The sequence below is a fragment of the Stegostoma tigrinum genome, unplaced genomic scaffold (genome assembly GCF_030684315.1).
Source record: "Stegostoma tigrinum isolate sSteTig4 unplaced genomic scaffold, sSteTig4.hap1 scaffold_213, whole genome shotgun sequence".
NCBI lineage: Eukaryota > Metazoa > Chordata > Chondrichthyes > Orectolobiformes > Stegostomatidae > Stegostoma > Stegostoma tigrinum.
Genome location: NW_026728150.1, coordinates 68,060 through 87,085, shown reverse-complemented (window position 1 = coordinate 87,085; position 19,026 = coordinate 68,060). Strand labels below are relative to the sequence as shown.

At 44.6% G+C, this 19,026-nt stretch overlaps 1 protein-coding gene across 1 annotated transcript in view; it reads left to right on the top strand.

Moving 5' to 3' along the window:
- The window catches only part of LOC132207930 (complement C4-like), a 123,781-nt gene that overhangs the window by 41,424 nt on the left and 63,331 nt on the right, over positions 1-19,026 (top strand). The window contains exon 3 of the mRNA XM_059643743.1: positions 18,486-18,539. Coding sequence (XP_059499726.1) covers positions 18,534-18,539 — 6 coding nt within the window. The 5' untranslated portion in view covers positions 18,486-18,533. The remainder of the gene's footprint in view (positions 1-18,485; positions 18,540-19,026) is intronic.

Genomic DNA, 19,026 nt, shown 5'->3' with positions numbered 1-19,026 from the left:
CGTGACCTTAAACAGATGTATGAATAAATGCTCTCTGATGAAGGGTCTAGGCCCGAAACGTCAGCTTTTGTGCTCCTGAGATGCTGCTTGGCCTGCTGTGTTCATCCAGCCTCACATTTTATTATCTTGGATTCTCCAGCATCTGCAGTTCCCATTATCACTATGAATAAATGCTGATCTCCCACCTCAGCAGTTCTTTTAAAGAGTGTTGCAGAATTGGTGTTTTGTAGTAATGGGGATAATTTTAACAGCCAGGTTTGACTGATGGTCTGCAAACAAATTCTTGCACTTGAAAGGACACCATCTGATGGAAATTAAATACTTTGCAGTGGTGCCTATAAGCTCTACCAGCCTGTTAAAGACTTTGTGGGATACTGGAGTGCAACACTGCTTTTGTATAATGGCTGTGCCTACACTGCACTGCTAGATGCATATTGACTAAAAAACCTCAAATCATGGCTAACTTGCTGCCTTTCCTTGTCTGACATATGCACTGGTGTAGGCCAATCAGCTTTTCTGTTTGTTATTACAGAGATTCCAGCGCAGACAGGCAGTGTACCTTTAAAACAGTTACTTGACATCATGTGTAACACTCTTGCATAAAGATACCCACCTCACCTTCAGTCAAGCTCTCAGACAATTAGGTCAGTCTGGCATGTTCAGTCAGCTACGTGCATGTAATTTGTAGTAACATCAATAAGCACTGAAACCAGACTATGAGTACGAGATGCTATAGCAGTGTAAATAGTTAGTGTTGTTAATGAACTTCAAGACATCTGTCTCAAGGAGTACCCAGTCTTTGTGGTATATGTTATGTGAGCTAACATATAGGACAGCACTCAGACCATATCATATCTAGAAGACACATCATTCTAAAGCTGGTGCTATTATGCAGTTAGATTAAGGTTGATTGGCCTTAAATCCCAAGGCAGCAGATGGTGAAATTTTAATTCAATAAAATCTGGAGATAAAAAAGAGACTAATGGCAGCAATCAAATTATTGCTAATTGTCATGAAAATTCAGCTGGTTTGCCAGTGTCCTTTAGGATACGACATCTGCTGTCTTTACCTGGACTGGCTTACATGTGACTCCAGACCCATTGCAATATGGTTCACTCTTGACTGCCCCCTGAAATGGCTCGGCAAGCCAGTCAAACTACTACAAAGCCCGTACAAAGGGACTAAAGTAGATTGACTGGTCAGCGTCAAACCAATGGTAAACCTAACACCCCCTGACGCTGCAAAGCCTTCCTTATTAACATCTGCACCAAAATAGGGAGAGCTGTTCCACAAACGAGGCAATCAACAACCTGTCATTCTCATGCTCACTGAGTCATAGCGGACAGACAATAACCCAGACACCACCATTACCATCCTGGGTGTGCCCGGTCCAACAGGACAGACCTGACAGAGATGGTAGCACAGAAACTACAGCCAAGAAGCAATTACCCTGCGAGTCCCTGGTTTTGATTCTAGCCCATATGAAGTCTGATGGCGTCAAATCAAACATGAGCAAGGAAACATCCCACTGATTACTACCTACAACCACTCCTCACCCTTTCTCCACAGCTGCTCCATGTTGAACATCACTTGGAGGTGGCATTGAGGGTGTTAAAGGCACACAGGGCTCTCTGGGTGAGGGACTTCACTACTAACTCTGCTCTGGACTGTTTCATTAAGTACCCTACTGATCGAATTGGTCAAGTCTGAAAGGATGAGCCTGCTTGACTGGATCTGTGGCAGGTGCTGAAAGAACCAACAAGAGGGAAAAATCTATTTGATCTTGTTCTCACCAAGAGGTGTCTGTCCCTGATTGTATTGGTGAGAGAGACCACTGCACAGTCTTTGCGGAGACAAAGTCTTGTTTTGGCTTTGAGTGTACCCTCCATTTTGTCATGTGGCACTAACACCATGGTAAATGGGACAGGCTTCAAACACACCTAGCAGCTCAAGACTGGGCATTCCAAAAGGGCATCAGCTTAAGACAGGGCATTCAGAAGGGGCATCAACAGCAGCGGAATTTTACTCTTACATAATCACATCCAGACATATCCCCCACTCTACCCTTACCATCAAACTAGGGCAACAACCCTTATTCCGTGAAAAGGGCAGGAGGACATGCTAGAAGCAATGCCAGACATACCTAAAAATGAGGTGTCAACCTGGTGAAGCCACAACATGGGACTACTTGCATGCCATTCAGTGATAGACAGAGCTAAGGTCAGCCCAGAAACAAATCAGCTCTAAGCCCTGCTTTCCCAGCACATCCAAACAGCTGACAGCAAACTGGGGCCACTGTCTTGATTAGTATAACCCCGACAATACTTGAGCAGTGTGACTCCAGCCCAGCTAAAACAACCCACTTGATTGGTACCCCATCCAACAACTTCAACAGTCATGCCCTCCAACCACAGGATGGACAGTGACAGCTACCATGTGGAAAAAGCAGTGAAATACTCTCTATAGCTCCTTTGACAGTACCTTCCAAATCTGCGACCTCTCCCAGCTCGAAGGATTGGGCCAGTAGATACATAGGATCACCACCACCTGCAGGTTCCCCTCCGAGTCACACATGATCCTGACTCAGAAATATTTATCATTATTCCTTCACTGTCAACTGGGGCAAAATCCTGGAAATTCCTTTCATGTGGTGTTTCTACATTTCAGAACATGCAATGATTCAAAAAATGCTTCTCACTACCTTCGCTGGTAGTCAAAGGTGATTATCGATGAACAATCAATGTTAATGTAGCCAGAGATTCCCAGGTCCCGTGAATGAATTTTAAAAAAATAGATTTCCTAACTTGATTCTGTATTCCTTACTACCCTTACCTAAATAAATAAACTCAGATTTGAGATTTTCAGTTGATCCTCACATTTAACAGCTTTTTGAGGGGGTTTGAGTTGGTGGGGGTGAGGTCCCAATTTCAGGATTCAACTCTGCAGTGGGTGAAGAAATGCTTTCTGACATCAGCCTGAACAGCCTAGTTCTAAGTTTAACATTATATTCCCTTATTTCAGACTGTATGACCAGAAAAAAATAGTTTCTCTTCATATACCTCATCAAATCATTTTAAGCAGATCAATTTGTAAACTCCCTAATCTTCTAAATTTGGGAATTAAGCCAAGTTTTTGCAGCCTGCCCCACACTTTAACTCCTGTAGCCCCAATATCATTGTGCAGACAAAAACATCCCAAATACCCTCTGATAATCTGGAATTGTTAAGCAAAGCTGAGAGAAAAATATTGACCTACACTGTATTCAAACTTGGGCACTGCTACTGAATTTCTTGAAATAATACCATGAAATATTCAATCCAATGTTGAGGTTGAAATTGACTGATTCCTGGGATGACAGGATTGTTGTATGAAGAGAGTCAAGATCAATTTGAACTGTATTCAGTGCTGTTCAGCAGATTGGGGGTGGGGGGGCGGGGGAAGGGGTGCATCCGAAACACCTGTAAAATTCTAACTGGGATAGGCAGAGTAAACCCAAGAAAGGATATTTCTGAGGAGTGGGGAGTTCAGAACCAGGAGTGATAATGTAAAGATATGGGTAGGCCATTTAGGACTTAGATGAGGAGAGATTCCTTCACGCAGAGAGTGGTGAGCCTGTGGAATTCACTGCCAAAGAAATCAGCTGGGGCCAATACATTGAATATTTTCAAGAAGGAGACAAGCATAGTTCCTGCAGTGAAAGGGATGAAACAGTATAGTTAAAAGAGGGAACAGGGTACTTGAGTTGGATGACCAGCACGATCATAATGGCAGAGCTGGCTCAAAGGGCTGAATGGCCTACTCCTATTCCTATTTTTTTGTGTTTCTATCCAGAAAGGGTATGATAGAACAAAAACAAAGATGCTGGAAAAGCTCAGCAGGTCTGGCAGCATCTGCAAAGGGAAAAACAGAGTTAATGTTTCGGGTCCAGTGACCATTCCTCAGAACTCTTCAGGTTTTTTTGATATGGGAGTATGATAGAATTGGTTTTTGCCAGCTCAGTCTCATCATGGCCTTCTCAATGTTTCATCGTACAGGATATATTTCCTGACTCCTGTGTAGAATTATGTTGAATTTACAGCACAGAAACAGGCCATTCTGCTCAACTAGGGTAAGCTGCTATTTATACTTCGTATGAGTCCTCATACCTTCCTCATCTTCACTTTATCAGCACGTCCTTCTGCTCCTTTTTTATTCATGTACTTGTCTAACTTCCATTGTAAGCCCACCATTGTTAGTCACCATCATCAGCTATCCCTGCATTTGAGGATGATGTCTACTCAGGATTGCAAATTTCTGCTGTGGGTCTTCATGTGGCTGAACTGTAATCAACATGCCTTAGAGTAGGATTTCCAACCTTCTCGGATTTCTCTGGAATTCCTTGAGGATTGAAGATTGTGAGAGAAAAATCCAGGGACGTTGAAAATGGTGTTTCTTTAAATACTTCAATTTCTTAATTAAACAAATTTTGGAAATAGAGGAAAACAGTCCAGTACTTGGACATCTTGTGTGATTATAGTCCAAGAATATGTTCAGTGGCAATTCCGGTTGACAGTCATGCGGTAAAAGATCTTTATCTTGGTAAAAGAAATTTCAATGTTTTGCAATGTGTTTTTGGAAAAAAATAACTCATGGGATGTTGGTGACAAAGTCGACATTTGCTGATCATTGTTTATTGAACTTGCGAAAGGGGCTGCCTTGCTGAATTGCTGGCAGTTTGTGCAGTGAAAGTGCTCTCAGTGATGCTGATAGATGGCGTGGTTTCCGAACTCATTGCAAAACATGCATTTACAATGCAATTTCTACACATGGAGCTCTGAAACCAGCTGGAACTCACTGATGTCAGGCCCAGCGAGCTCAGGACCCTCAATGTCAGTTTCATCCTATTGCAGCTCAAGGAGCGTGTAACCTTGAAATCAGAGCTAGGCTGTTCCAGACGTACTTCTTGAACAAAGGTTGCTGAAAGCATTGGAAAGCTCTTCTTCTCAAAACCTATCGAGGTGGGAGATCAATCCTTTTTGTCTGTTTGAGTTTGGAATGCATATTTATTGTTCATCCCTATCTGCGCTTGAGAAAAAGGTCATGAACTGCCTTCTTGAACGTCTGCTTTTGATGTGGTGTAGGACATCACAGTGTTGTCAGGGAGGGAGTTTGAAGGATCTGACTCAGCAGCAAAGAAGCAGCGATATAGTTCCAAGTACGTATAGTGAGTGACTTTAAGGTGGTGCTCCCATGAGTCAGTTCTCCTGTTTATCTAAATAGTAGTGATCACCAGTTTGGAAGGTGACTGAGATTTTATAAGAGTCTTGTTGAAGCAAGTTGGGCTTTTGGAGTTAAATCAGAGAACAGTCATGATGTAATTGAACAGTAGAAGAAGTTCAAGGACTGAATGGCCTCCTGTTCTTATTTTCTGGACAGATAAAACAGAGCATGTGCACACACAACTCAACTTTCCTGTATATGACTGACCGCCTCAGTCAAAAGGTTGAAAATTAAGTGTGAAGTAAAAGTGCCATTATAATTCACACAAAACCAAAGCAATCAATTTGTACGATTAAGCACCAACTTCCCTGTTTGAGTGCAATTGTTCCTTCTCTTCATTGTTGAACTTTGATTGCATTTTTCAATTTTTTAAAATGACCTTTGTTTTGCTTTGTTCTTTAACTAAATGAGACATTAGATTTTCATCCCAAGTACAGAAAAACCTCATGCAAAGATTCTTATGTGGCCTATTTTCAACCAGCTATTGTTTCAAATCTGGCCTTGCAACTGTTCCAGGCTGTCAGAAATCTAATGACTTTGATGTAGTATTTTATTCAGGAAAGCTGCTGCTGTTTCTAAGACACAAGGAGCCTAAAGGTTTACTGTGACTTAAATAGACCTGGCAACAGCAACACAGCAATGTCACATGCTGACTATCAGTTGTCACCCTTCTATTGACAAGTGTTTTTGTTTCCCATTGTAATTAGTTCCGTTCAATGCAATGTGTTTTCCTAGCTAGCTCAATGACGAGGTGAAGATCTCTGCCCTTAGAGTCCTGGATGATTGTCAAATAAACAGATATTCTGATCTGTCTTTATGAGAGCAGATTTTTCTTTAACTCTTGATTTATTTCTGTTTTGTTAAATCAACAAACTTCTGGTTTGGCAACATTTTTTGTTTCTCTCCGAGTGTGAATGTTATTGATAAGTGGACCAAAATGATGCTTTCCAGGATTAAGTAAATGCAGTCAAGTGTCTGGATGATCCTAAGGGCTAATCTTTAGGAACCTATCAGCAGAGCTGCTAAAACTGGCACGAACTAACAGATTCTGTACACTTCACATTCACTTGTCATCTGTAATCAAAGTTGCATTTGTATAGTTCCTTTGCCATAGCTACCAAGCCCCAAGGCATGTCAGAGGAGCAGAATCAAACAGGGAGCCATACTGAGTGAAAGAAAGTGTTTGAGAAGTATCTTATAGGAGGAGACAGGGATAAAGAGGTCTCTGGAATGAATTCCAAACCTCAGGTTGGAAATGGCTAAATGCTTGACCAGCAATGGGTCAAAGGAGTAAGGCTTGCACACAAGGCCTGAGTTGTAGGAGATCAGAGATCTGCTTGTTTAAGAGGAGGTTGTAGAAGTAGTGTCCTCATCAACTGACCAAATGCAGCTTTGCAGAATACCACACTGCCTACATGAAAATCTGTTGGATGTACTTCTTCTACATATCTAAAGCCAGTAATCAACAGTAACAATGCATTTAGCTGTAGCTGCTCTTGTATGCTAAATGCTGATTTCTAATATGTGCTCATTTATCAGAGTGTGGCTGGAAGATATTTTGATTTGTCTCATGTAAAGTTTGAAGATCAGGTCCTCCTCACTGATAATTCAGTTCGTAGAATCCCCACAGAATGGAAGCAGACCATGCGACCCATTGAGCTCACACTGACCTTCCAAAGAGTATCCCACCCAAACCCAACCCCCTATCACCGTAACCCTGCATTTCCCATGGTTAACCCACCCAGCTTGCGCATCCCTGGGCACTATGGACAATTGAGCATGGCCAATCCACCTAACCTGCACTTGTTTGAACTGTGGAGAAAACCAAAGCACCTGGAGGAAACCTACACAGACAGAGGGAGAACGTGCAAACTGCACACAGACACTCATCTGCGAACCTGGGTCTCTGGCACTTGAGGCCTAACCACTGAGTCACCATACTGCCCCTTCCGCTGTATATCAGAAACCCAATTTTTCTCCTTTATCTCATTGGTTCTACATTGCTACAGGCCAAGAAGCATTCTCATTTCCTTTGCCATTTTCACAAGTTTCTTCCAGAGAGGTGGAAGGACTGTTCACACACAATAGCCAATGGCCTCAATCCAGTTTTTAGACGGCCCACTGGTCAGTGTTGAATCTTTTCAGAATGCCGTCTTTGCATCTGTATATTCTGTTGGTGCAGAACCAATTTTGACAACAGAAAATGGGGTCTTGTTTGCTTCCAAATGTTTTGTGGCTATTTTGTGCTGGAGAATTGTGATAATAGCTGTATATTTGTCTTGGACTTCACCTCAATCCAAGCTGACCCAAAGCCCTGTTTGAGATTCTGTGAAATTCCAGCACTGACAGATTTAATGCAAAGAACGGCACAGATCCATAACCATCGGCTTAACGGAGCTTTCATCAACTTAAGTTCAGAAGACTATTTTTAACTTCTCTCTAATCTGTCTATATTGCAGTATAATTTTTTTTCTAATGTTTCTACTGTAAAAATGCACTTGTATCCAAACAATGCAACATTGTTTTCCATTACCACTTAATGAATATATGGCAGAGATCCTGAAAGCTTGCAATCACGTCATTGTTATTATATTTTCGTTATATGAGGAATCCGATATTGTGCTCGATTTTTCATCTCCCTTTTGTCGTGATTCTATTCTGTATTGCAAACCATTATCTTCAAACCCAAAACAAACTACGCTTCCTGGCCACAGATTCCTTTTCCTGGCGTCTGTCAGAGGCTGGAGCCTGTTTGCGCACTCGGTGGTGTCATATGTGACTCTGAGATGAGCTTCCAATCACTTATCCACAACGTAGAGTCAGACGTGCCCAATTCCCCCTTTGTAACATCATTTGATTTTGCCCCTCTGAGCTCTTTCCTACCACCAACATCACCTCCAACCCACTCCCTTTTTGAGTCTCTGTTTGATTAAAACCTGTATAATTTTTTTTTAGTTCTCCACCGCATCCCAAAACCAGTTCAGTTCGTCCCCTCCCCCCACTGCACGACACAACCAGCCCAGCTCTTCCTCTCCACCCACTGCATCCCAAAACCAGTCCAGCCCGTCTCTGCCTCCCTCAACTTTTGGGATGCAGTGGGTGAAGGGGAAGAGCTGGGCTGGTTGTGTGGTGCAGTGGGGGGAGGGGACGAACTGGGCCCAGTTCGTCCCCTCCACCGACTGCACCACACCCATCCCTTCCTCCCACCCCAAGCCACACCTCCATCTCCAACCTACTTACCTCATCCCACTTCCTTGACCTGTCTGTCTTCCCTGGACTGACCTATCCCCTCCCTACCTCCCCACCTATACTCTCCTCTCCACTTATTTTCTTTTCTCTCCATCTTCGGTGTGCCACCCCCTCACCCCATCCCCCTCTCTGATGAAGGGTCTAGGCCCAAAGCGTCAGCTTTTGTGCTCCTGAGATGCTGCTGGGCCTGCTGTGTTCATCCAGTCTCACATTTTATGATCTTGGATTCTCCAACATCTGCAGTTCCCATTATCACTTGACTTTGTGAACTGGCTGTGGTATGAGACCAACTCTAGTTGAAGAGATGCATTTCATAGGCATAGAGATATAAAGATTGCAGGAGATTTGTCTTGACATGGTCGGGGAAGAAAATCCATTGAGATAGAATTTACTACTCCTGGTGGATTAGGAAACTATAAAAATTGAGGGAAGTACCTGGAGAGGGCCACTTGAAGCTGCTAGAATGTAAAACATGGAAATACAAATCCATTGTAGGGTTGGAGCTACTGCATATGGTTTACAATGTGCATGGAATGTGCAATGTGTGGGTAAGTTTAAAAGGCAAATGATCCTTTTTGTAGTTCAAAATCTAAGTTGTCTTTCATAATAATGCTTAATCAATGGTGTTTTGGTCATCTGTTGCAGTACAGGTTTTAAAATAAGTTTCAGTAGTGTTACTGTTTTTAACTATTAAATGGAATTCTGACTTTCTTTTTGAATGTCATTGAGCTCAACAGTTAACATAATGCAATCAAAATTTGTGTTTTCATGGGCAAAACAAGGTTACATTGTTGCTTGCAGTAGTTTGCTGTTTTCTACTTTACAGTGGTGTCTACAATTCAGAAAGTATTTCATTGGCTTTGATTGCTTTGAGATGCCCTGAACTTGTGAAAAACATTGCACTAATGCAGTTTTTCTTTAAGACTGTTCCAATTAGTCTCTCAGGATGGTTGGATGACAAAAGGTTGTTGAATACTGATTCAAGGTAGTGGAACTCTAAGTCTGGGAGTGGGAAATAATGGAATCATAACTGCCTAGATTTTTTCCCCTTTTTGCTTTCTTTCTTCTCATGGGGAAATAAAGCACCCTATCCCCTGCAGTGCCCACTCTTTTGGTCCATTTTTTAAATAGAAATTATGATTGACCTACTTTTCTAATCAAACTGTTCAGAACTGCCTAACTTTCTAATGCTAGAGATAAACAGCTGACAATGATACACAAAGTATGCTTTTCTTTTCCCATATTCAAAGTTCTTCACCTTGCTCAGATTTAAACAAGCTGGATGATCTGCAGTTCTGAATAAAGTTGCTGTGATCGGTACATTAGTATGATATAAGGCCCATAAATGCAAAATTAGTAGAGGGTTAGCGCAGAGCAGTCAACATCTCAGCAATGCCAACAGAGGCATTCATGACCAGCAACAGAAGCATCCACTGGAAACCTATTTAAACACAGAGAGCAGGATTCACCTTTTTAAGAGCTGCAAAGATCCAAATGGGTGATGTGAACGAGTGAATATCATTCTTAACAATTCTCATGTGTTGGCTTTTACAGGATGTTTTAATCTTTCAGCTCTGGGTCAGATTGTTTTGCAACAATGCTTGTTATGAGAGCAAATTGGCCAATTAAAGCTGAATTAATGCAAAAATGTTTACGCATTCTGAATTGATGTTTGAAATAATTCGTGTATTAAAAATGAACTGTACTCATTAGAGCACACTCCAAACGTGAAATAATAAGCAGGAACCGTCCATTGTGCAGTGAGAGCTGCTGATTGTGGCAGCGTGTTGGAGCTTTTAAGGTTGAAAACTGCCCTTTGCTTCACCTTTAATAATAAAAAGTGAGGCTGGATGAACACAGCAGACCCAGCAGCATCTCAGGATGCTGCTTGGGCCTGCTGTGTTCATCCAGCCTCACATTTTATTATCTTGGATTCTCCAGCATCTGCAGTTCCCATTATCACTTTGCTTCACCTGCTGGTCTATTTTAGACATGACTGGCAGAACACTCCAAAGACATGAGCCCCTGGCATTGCCTTCAATGTTCCAAGTGTCTTTCATGGAAACCCGTGGCTCCTTCATGATTGAAAATCAGTAAGTAAGTGGTCTCTCAGTGCATGCTGGAAACAACAGACTGGCATCAGGAAATGACGACAAAAGCTTTTGGTTTGTCGCAAACTCCTAAATGGCATCCTGATATCTGTCAGGCAAGCCACCACGCTAGTCTGCATTTGTTGTATTTTCTGCACTGAACAACATTTCCACACAAGATGGTTGACATAAGCAGTAGGAACTGCAGATGGTGGAGAATCTGAGATAACAAGGTGTAGAGCTAGATGAACACTGCAGGCCAAGCAGCATCATAGGAGCAGGAGACCTGATGTTTTGGGCCTAGGCCCTTCTTCAGAAATTTCTGAAGAGGGGCCTAGGCCCAAAACGTCAGCTTCCCTGCTCCTATGATGCTGCTTGGCCTGCTGTGTTCATCCAACTCTGCACCTTGTTATCTCTGGCTGAGATAGGAACAGGAACTGGACCTCAGCCTGTTACTCAAACTCTTCAAGTGCCTGAAACCACTGCACTGCTTGTAGGAGGGAGTAGCAGTGTTGTGTCTGGGCTCTTGCCTGGGGCTCACCCACTCCCATCTGTTTTCTTTCACTTTTTATTCTTTTTATTTCTGCTTTTTTTTCCTGGATTATCTTTTTGGCGTGTGAGTCACCCGGATTGACGTTGCAGTGAGCACGGGCCACGTGAAGACTGGCAGCTGCTTCCTCGCAGTCAGAAACCATGGCAATGGCATCAGGGATGTCGTCACGTGGGGCCAGCAGCTGCTGCGCACGCTTCAAGATGCCGGCACCGGCAAGACAACACCTTGGGTGAAGGCAGCCAGAGCGAGGCTCTTGGCGAGGTGGTCGCCAGCAGAGCCAGGGACTCCTGGATGTGGTGGGCCTAGAGTGGGAACTCCTGGCATCATCAAGGTGGCAGTGCGGGCAGGCACCGCTGATTGCAGGCCTGGAGCAGGGACCCCTGGTTATTGGCAAGGTGGCGACGGATTGCAATCGGGAATTCCCGTATGTGGGGCGATTATGTGTTGAGCACGGGACTTGGTGACAGTGATGTGAGCCCCGTGGCAAGGCTCCTGAAGAGTGGCGACACCTATGTTGGTGGACCTGGCACAGATGGTGCAAGACGGCGCAAGAGGGCTGGCAGTGCAGATGTCTTTGGTGAGCCGGCTCAGAGTCATCCTGGAGGCAGTGGAACAAAAACTTTCTTTTTACTCTTTTTATTCTCAGACCATCCATAATGGCACTGTATTGCGGAAACAGTTGGAGCTTTTCACTGTATCTTACCGTATTATTCACTGCAAGTGACAATAAATAATTCAATACAATTCACTGTGGGCAGCTAGAGGTGGGCTTTAAATATGGGTATAGCTACCATCACTGAAAACCCACCAATTAATAATGGACCAGGAGCTGTATGAAAATCTATCATGCTAGTACAGCTATAAAATACAAGACACAAACCGTTCAGTGTTGTTTTTTTTCTTCGCTTAATGTCCATCACTTCCATTAAATTCAGCGTTCAGTATAATACTGCAATTGTGCTTTCTGTGTTTGAATTTTCATTTGGAACGTTTTTGCATTTCTCACTGAAATTTCTTTACATGGCGCTTTCATCTTTTGGTGCTCTCTCTCTCTCTCTCTCTCCCTCTCTCTCTCTCTCTCTCTCTCTCTCTCTCTCTCTCTCTCTCTCTCTCTCTCTCTCTCTCCCCGAGTCTCCAGCAGTGTTACCTGTTGCTTGTCCTTTGAATGCAGAAACTTGGTCATTTCTGCACAAACATGATGAAAAGGTTCTGTGTCTAAGGGGAAATCCATTGATACATCAGGACAGTTTCTGCAAGTTATTATCTCCTACCCTCAGAAGTGAAATTTATGAGATATATTGCCTGGTAGTTCAGGGGTTCAAATCCCACAGCAGGGGACGACATATAGAGTGCAACACTGCCTGAGGTATTGTAATTAAGATGAAACATTAACCCTCTCAGCTCGATGCAAAAAATCCCACATGTAATCATGGACATTCTTCTTGCTCATCTGGCTGGGATTTATTCCCACAAGAAGTATCATGAAAGCAAACAAAAAAAAAACAGATTTTCTAGTCATTGTCATGTTACTGTGTGTGTGTTCTTATGTTTATTTTTATTCAGTTGTGGGACGTGGGCCATCACTATCTGGGTCAGCATTATTGCCCGTCCCTGGTTGCCCTTGGGAAGGTGGTGGTGAGCTGCCTTCTTGAACCACTGCAATCCGCGTGCTGTAAGTTGACCCACAATGCTATCAGGGAGGGAATTCCAGCCTTTTGACCTAGCAACAGTGGAAAAAAAAGTGATATATTTCCAAGTCAGGATGCTGAGTGGCTCGGCGGGGAACAGGCATGTGGTGGTGTTCCCATGTATTTGCTGTGCTTGTCCTAGATGGAATTGGTAGTGGATTTGGAAGGTGCTGTCTGAGAGTCTTTGGTGAATTTCTGCAGTGCATCTTGTAGATAGTACAGAGTGCTGCTACTGAGTGTCAGTAGTTGTGGGAAAGGATATGGGACCAATCAAGCATGCTGCTTTGTCCTGGAAGGTGTCAAGTTTCTTGAATGTTGGAGCTGCAGCTGTCCAGGCGAGAAGGGTGTATTCCATCATATTCCTGACTTGTGCCTTGTCGACGATGCACAGGCTTTAGGGAGTCAAGAGGTAAATTATTCACCACAGTATTCCTCGCCTCTGATGTGCTCTTGTAGCCAATCTATTTGTGTGCCAAGCCTAGTTGAGTTTCTAGTCAATGGTAACCCCCAGGAGATAATGGGAACTGCAGATGCTGGAGAATCCAAGATAATAAAGTGTGAAGCTGGATGAACACAGCAGGCCAAGCAGCATCTCGGGAGCACAAAAACTGACGTTTCAGGTGTAGACCCTTCATCAGAGAGGTTTCGGGAATGAATAGTGGGAGAGGGGGAGGCGGACCGAAGATGGAGAGAAAAGAAGATAGGTGGAGAGGAGAGTATAGGTGGGGAGGTAGGGAGGGGATAGGTCAGTCCAGGGAAGACGGACAGGTCAAGGAGGCGGGATGAGGTAGTAGGTAGGAAATGGAGGTGCGGCTTGAGGTAGGAGGAAGGGATGGGTGAGAGGAAGAACAGGTTAGGGAAGCGGAGACCGGCTGGACTGGTTTTGGGTTGCAGTGGGGGGAGGGGATGAGCTGGGCTGGTTTTGGGATGCGGTGGGGGAAGAGGAGATTTTGAAGCTGGTGAAGTCCACATTGATTCCATTGGGCTGCAGGGTTCCCAAGCGGAATATGAGTTGCTGTTACTACAACCTTGGGGTGGCATTATTGTGGCACTGCAGGAGGCCCATGATGGACATGTCATCTAAAGAATGGGAGGGGGAGTTAAATTGGTTCGCGACTGGGAGGTGCAGTTGGTATACTGTATCCATTGTACCCTGTGTGGCTTTCTCTACATTGGGGAAACCAAGCGGAGGCTTGGGGACCGCTTTGCAGAACACCTCCGCTCGGTTCACAATAAACAACTGCAACTCCCAGTCGCGAACCATTTTAACTCCCCCTCCCGTTCCTCAGACGACATGTCCATCCTGGGCCTCCTGCAATGCCACAATGATACCACCCGAAGGTTGCAGGAACAGCAACTCATAATCCGCTTGGGAACCCTGAAGCCCAATGGTATCAATGTGGACTTCACCAGCTTCAAAATCTCCCCTTCCCCCACTGCATCCCAAAACCAGCCCAGTTCGTCCCCTCCCCCCACTGCATCACACAACCAGCCCAGCCTGTCTCTGCCTCCCTAACCTGTTCTTCCTCTCACCCATCCCTTCCTCCCACCTCAAGCCGCACCTCCATTTTCTGCCTACGAACCTCATCCCACCTCCTTGACCTGTCCGTCTTCCCTGAACTGACCTATCACCTCCCTACCTCCCCACCTATACTCTCCTCTCCACCTATATAATTTTCTCTCCATCTTCGGTCCGCCTCCCCCTCTCCGCCTATGTGTTCCAGAACCCTCTCCCCATCCCCCTCTCTGATGAAGGGTCTATGCCCGAAACGTCAGCTTTTGTGCTCCTGAGATGCTGCTTGGCCTACTGTGTTCATCCAGCCCCACATTTTGTTGTCTTCCTTTAGGTTGTTGTTTGATTACGAAATCTACATGGTGAAAGGATTACCACATAGCACATTTTGTAGCATACCACATTAGTGGCGCCGATACGGTCATCAATGTAACGGAGGAAGAGGTGGGGTTTAGGGCCAGTGTAGGTACGGAAGAGGGATCGTTCCATGTAACCTGCAAAGAAGCAGGCATAGCTTGGGCCCATGTGGATACCCTGGCCACCCACTTTGCCTGTAGGAGGTGGGAGGATTTAAAAGAGAAGTTTTAGTTTTCAAGGACCGCAACTACCCCCCACCCCCCCGCAGTGGTCGAAAACATCCTCGACCGGGTCACCCACATTTCCCACAACTCACCCCTCACACCCGCTCCCCGTAACAACAACCAAAACAGAGTCCTCCTCGCCCTCACGTACCACCCCACCAACCTTCGGATTCAATGCATCATCGCCGACGCTTCTGCCATCTGCACTCTGACCCTACCACCGAAGACATTTTTTCCCTCGCCACCCTTAGGTGACTCCCTTGTGCGCTCCACACTCCCCTCCAGCACCCCGTACATGCGGCACTTTTCCCTGCAACTGCAGGAAGTGCTTCACCTGTCTCAATACCTCCCCCCTCACCCCCATCCCAAGCGCCAAGAAGAAATTTCCACATCAAGCAGATGTTCACCTGCACATCTGCTAATGTGATATACTGTATTCGCTGTTCCCATTGTAGCCCCCTCTACATCGGGGAAACCAAGCGGAGGCTTCGGGACCTTTGCAAGTCACTAATGCACGAAAGAACTGCACCTACCAGTCGCGAACCGTTTCAACTCTCCCTCCCAATCCTCAGATTATATGTCCATCCTGGGTCTCCTGCAGTGCCACCAGAAGATTGCAGGAGCAGCACCTCATATTCCGCTTGGGAACCCTGCAGCTCAGTGGTATCAATGTGGACTTCACAAGCTTCAAAATCTCCCATCCTGCTCCCGCAACCCAAAACCAACCCACCTATTCCATCCTGCCACCTCAAGCCCCACCCCCAGCTCCTACCTACTAGCCTCTTCCCGCCCCCTTGACCTGTTCGTCCTCTCTGGACTGCCCTGTCTGCTCCCTAACTTCCCACCTGCACTCCATCCCTGCTTCTTTGACCTGCCTGTCTCCTGTCCACCTATCTATTCCTTTATCCAACTTCTATCCGCCTCCCACTCTCTCCCTATTTATTTCAGAACCCCCGTGCCTCCTCCATTTCTGAAGAAGTGTCTAGGCCTGAAACGTCAGCCTTCCTGTTGCTCTGATGCTGCTTGGCCGGCTGTTTTCGTCTAGCTGTACACCTTGTTACCTCAAAGAAAATCCCCCCATCCCCCTCTCTGCTGAAGGGTCTAGGCCCGAAACGTCAGCTTTTGTGCTCCTGAGATGCTGCTTGGCCTGCTGTGTTCATCCAGCCTCACATTTTATTATCTTGGAATCTCCAGCATCTGCAGTTCCCATTATCTCTCAGTGGCCCTGACCAGTTTTTCAATTCCTCTCACAAGGGAAGTACCAGAGGGTTGGAGAAGAGAATGTGGTTTCACTTATCAAGATAAATGCAAAACTATTCAATTCCAGTGATGTTTGAGATGCAGTGTTGATGTTTGTTCTATGTAGTAGCCTGGCCTTAACTTGTCCTGTGGTGAGATGTAATTTGAAGGGGATGCTGTGCTTTTTTTTCTCGTTTTGGTACGGTAGTGTTACTTGACCTTGTCAGCCTATTTTATAGAGTCATAGTCGTACAGCGTGGAAATGGGCCCTTAGGTCCAACATAATCCCAAACTAAACTAGTCCCAACTGCCTCTTCGTGGCCCATATCCCTTCAGCCTTGTCCTATTTATAAACCTCGATCAGGCCACCTTTTATCCCCTTTGCTCCAGTGAAAAATGTTCTAGCTGACCCAACCTTCCTTTAACACTGAAACCTTCCATGCTCAGCAACAATCTGGTAAATTTCTTCTGTGCCCACTCTTGCTTAATAATATCCTTCTAAAATAGGGCAATTGTAAATTTGTACTGTAGAAATCTTCAAGACTAGAAAAACATAAAAGCAAACAAAGCAGGAAATGAAGGGATCAAATTGTAGTTCAGGAAGTGGAAAAATGGAAGTGGCTTGAGTGCAGCAGGTTCTGGACTAACGTGCACTGTAGTTCTGAAAGGGCATTTCACCGGTGTGAGTGGAAAGTTGTAGATGAAATAGTGACTTGAATCTTCATATATGCTCTCTCTCCAATTGATGCTGGAAACTCCTTCATGTTTCTAATGACGAATCCCAGGTTTCACTGCTGTTGTCAAGCTGATAGCCAGCCTTCAAACTGTTGCAAAGAGGAAAAGAACAAAGAAAATTACAGCACAGGAACAGGCCCTTTGGCCCTCCAAGCATGTGCCGTTCCAGATCCTTTATGTAAACCTGTCACCTATTTTCCAAGGATCTGTTCCCTTTGCTCCCTGCCCATTCATGTTTCTGTCTGGATACATCTTAAATGACGCTATTGTGCCCGCCTCTACCGCCTTGGTTGGCAATGCGTTTCAGGCACCCACGACTCTCTGCAGAAAGAACTTTCCACTCATATGCCTTAAACTTTTCCCCTCTCACCTTGAAATTGTGACGTCTAGTAATCCCCCCACTCTGAGATAGAAAGCTTCTTGCTATCCACGCTGCCTATACCTCTCATGATTTTGTCGACATCAATCAGGTCCCCCCCTTCAACCTCCGTGTTTCTCATGTAAATAATCCCAATCTACTCAACCTCTCTTCATAGCTAGTGCCCTCCAAACCAGGTAACATCCTGGTGAACCTCCTCTGCACCATCTCCAAAGTATTCACGTCCTATTGGTAATGTGGCGACCAGAACTGTACGCCGTATTCCAAATGTGAATCAAAGTCCTATAAAACTGCAACATGACGTGCCAACTCTTATACTTGATACCCCGTCTGATGAATGAAAGCATGCCGTATGCCTCCTTGACCACTCTATTGACCTGCGTTGCCACCGTCTGGGTGCAATGGACCTGAACACCCAGATCTCTCTGTGCATCAATTTTCCCCAGGGCTTTTCCATTTCCCGTAAAGTTCGCTCTTGAATTGGATCTTCCAAAATGGATCACCTCACATTTGCCCAGATTGAACTCCATCTGCCATTTCTCCACCTAACTCTCCAATCTGTCTATATTCTGCATTCTCCAACAGTCCCCTTCGCTATCCGCTACTATCTGTTTCGCATCGGTTTTGCACAAAACTAGATTTCTGTTCTATTTTTGCAAGTTAATTGTTTCAAATTAGTTGCTGTTCTTTGTAAATCACAATCATGAATGCACATCCAAGCAGTGGGGAGAGGGGGAGAATGGATTTGCGACGTCATGAAGTCGGAGATTTGTTATAATCCGCAAATATTGTCATTATAATTTTTAAAATTCACGAGCATGTCATTGATGTTGCTTTCTTGGGCTGCATTTGCTTTCCATCCAGAATTGCTGTTGAGAGGGTTGTGGAGAATTGGCCTGTTGAATAGCTGCAATGCACGTGGTATGAATATATTAATGAACGACTGAGGACAGGAGATGAATTGCTTTTACTCAGTGGAAATGAAGTAACAGTCATACAGTTCCAGATCAGGATTCTGCTGATTTTGACAGGGAACATGCAGATTCTGGAGCTGCTGTTTAAATATTTTTGGGTGGTAGGGTTCACACAATTATCAGGTACTGTGGAAGGAGTTTGATGAATTGGTGCATTGTCTCATTGTAACTCCCCATCTCAAACAACAGTTCATTCTAGATCCATTGTTAATTGTAAATTTTCAGTTCGACCGAAAGGAAAAACAGCATTGAGGGATATGGACCAAAGGCAATATGGAGGTAGGCCACAATTAAGTTATAATCTCATTGGATGGTAGAAAGTGTTTGAAGGGTTGAATGGCTGACTTGTTTTCCTATATCCTTACGTAAGAAGGGGGATCAATCAATGGGATGATTTGACTGCATTGCTGTCGTTTATCGATAGTGTTGTCGGAGTCGCACTCGTTCAGCTGAGTGAAGAGTATTTCATTGACACCCGGATTTGGAGTTTATCGGCAGTGGACAGATGTTGAGAAGTCCAAAGTGAGTTACTTGCTGTAGAATCTATTGTCTCTGATCTACGGTTCCAGTCACATTGATTAACATAGATCCGAGAACACTTCAGCAGAGGAACAGGCCCTTTGGCATGCAATGTTGTGCCAAACATGATGCCAAATTTAGCTAAAGCCTTCTGAATGTCCTTGATTCATATCCCTACGTTCCTTGTATATTCATGTACATATATAAAAGTGTCTTAAATGGCCCTATTGTATCTGCTTCCACAGCC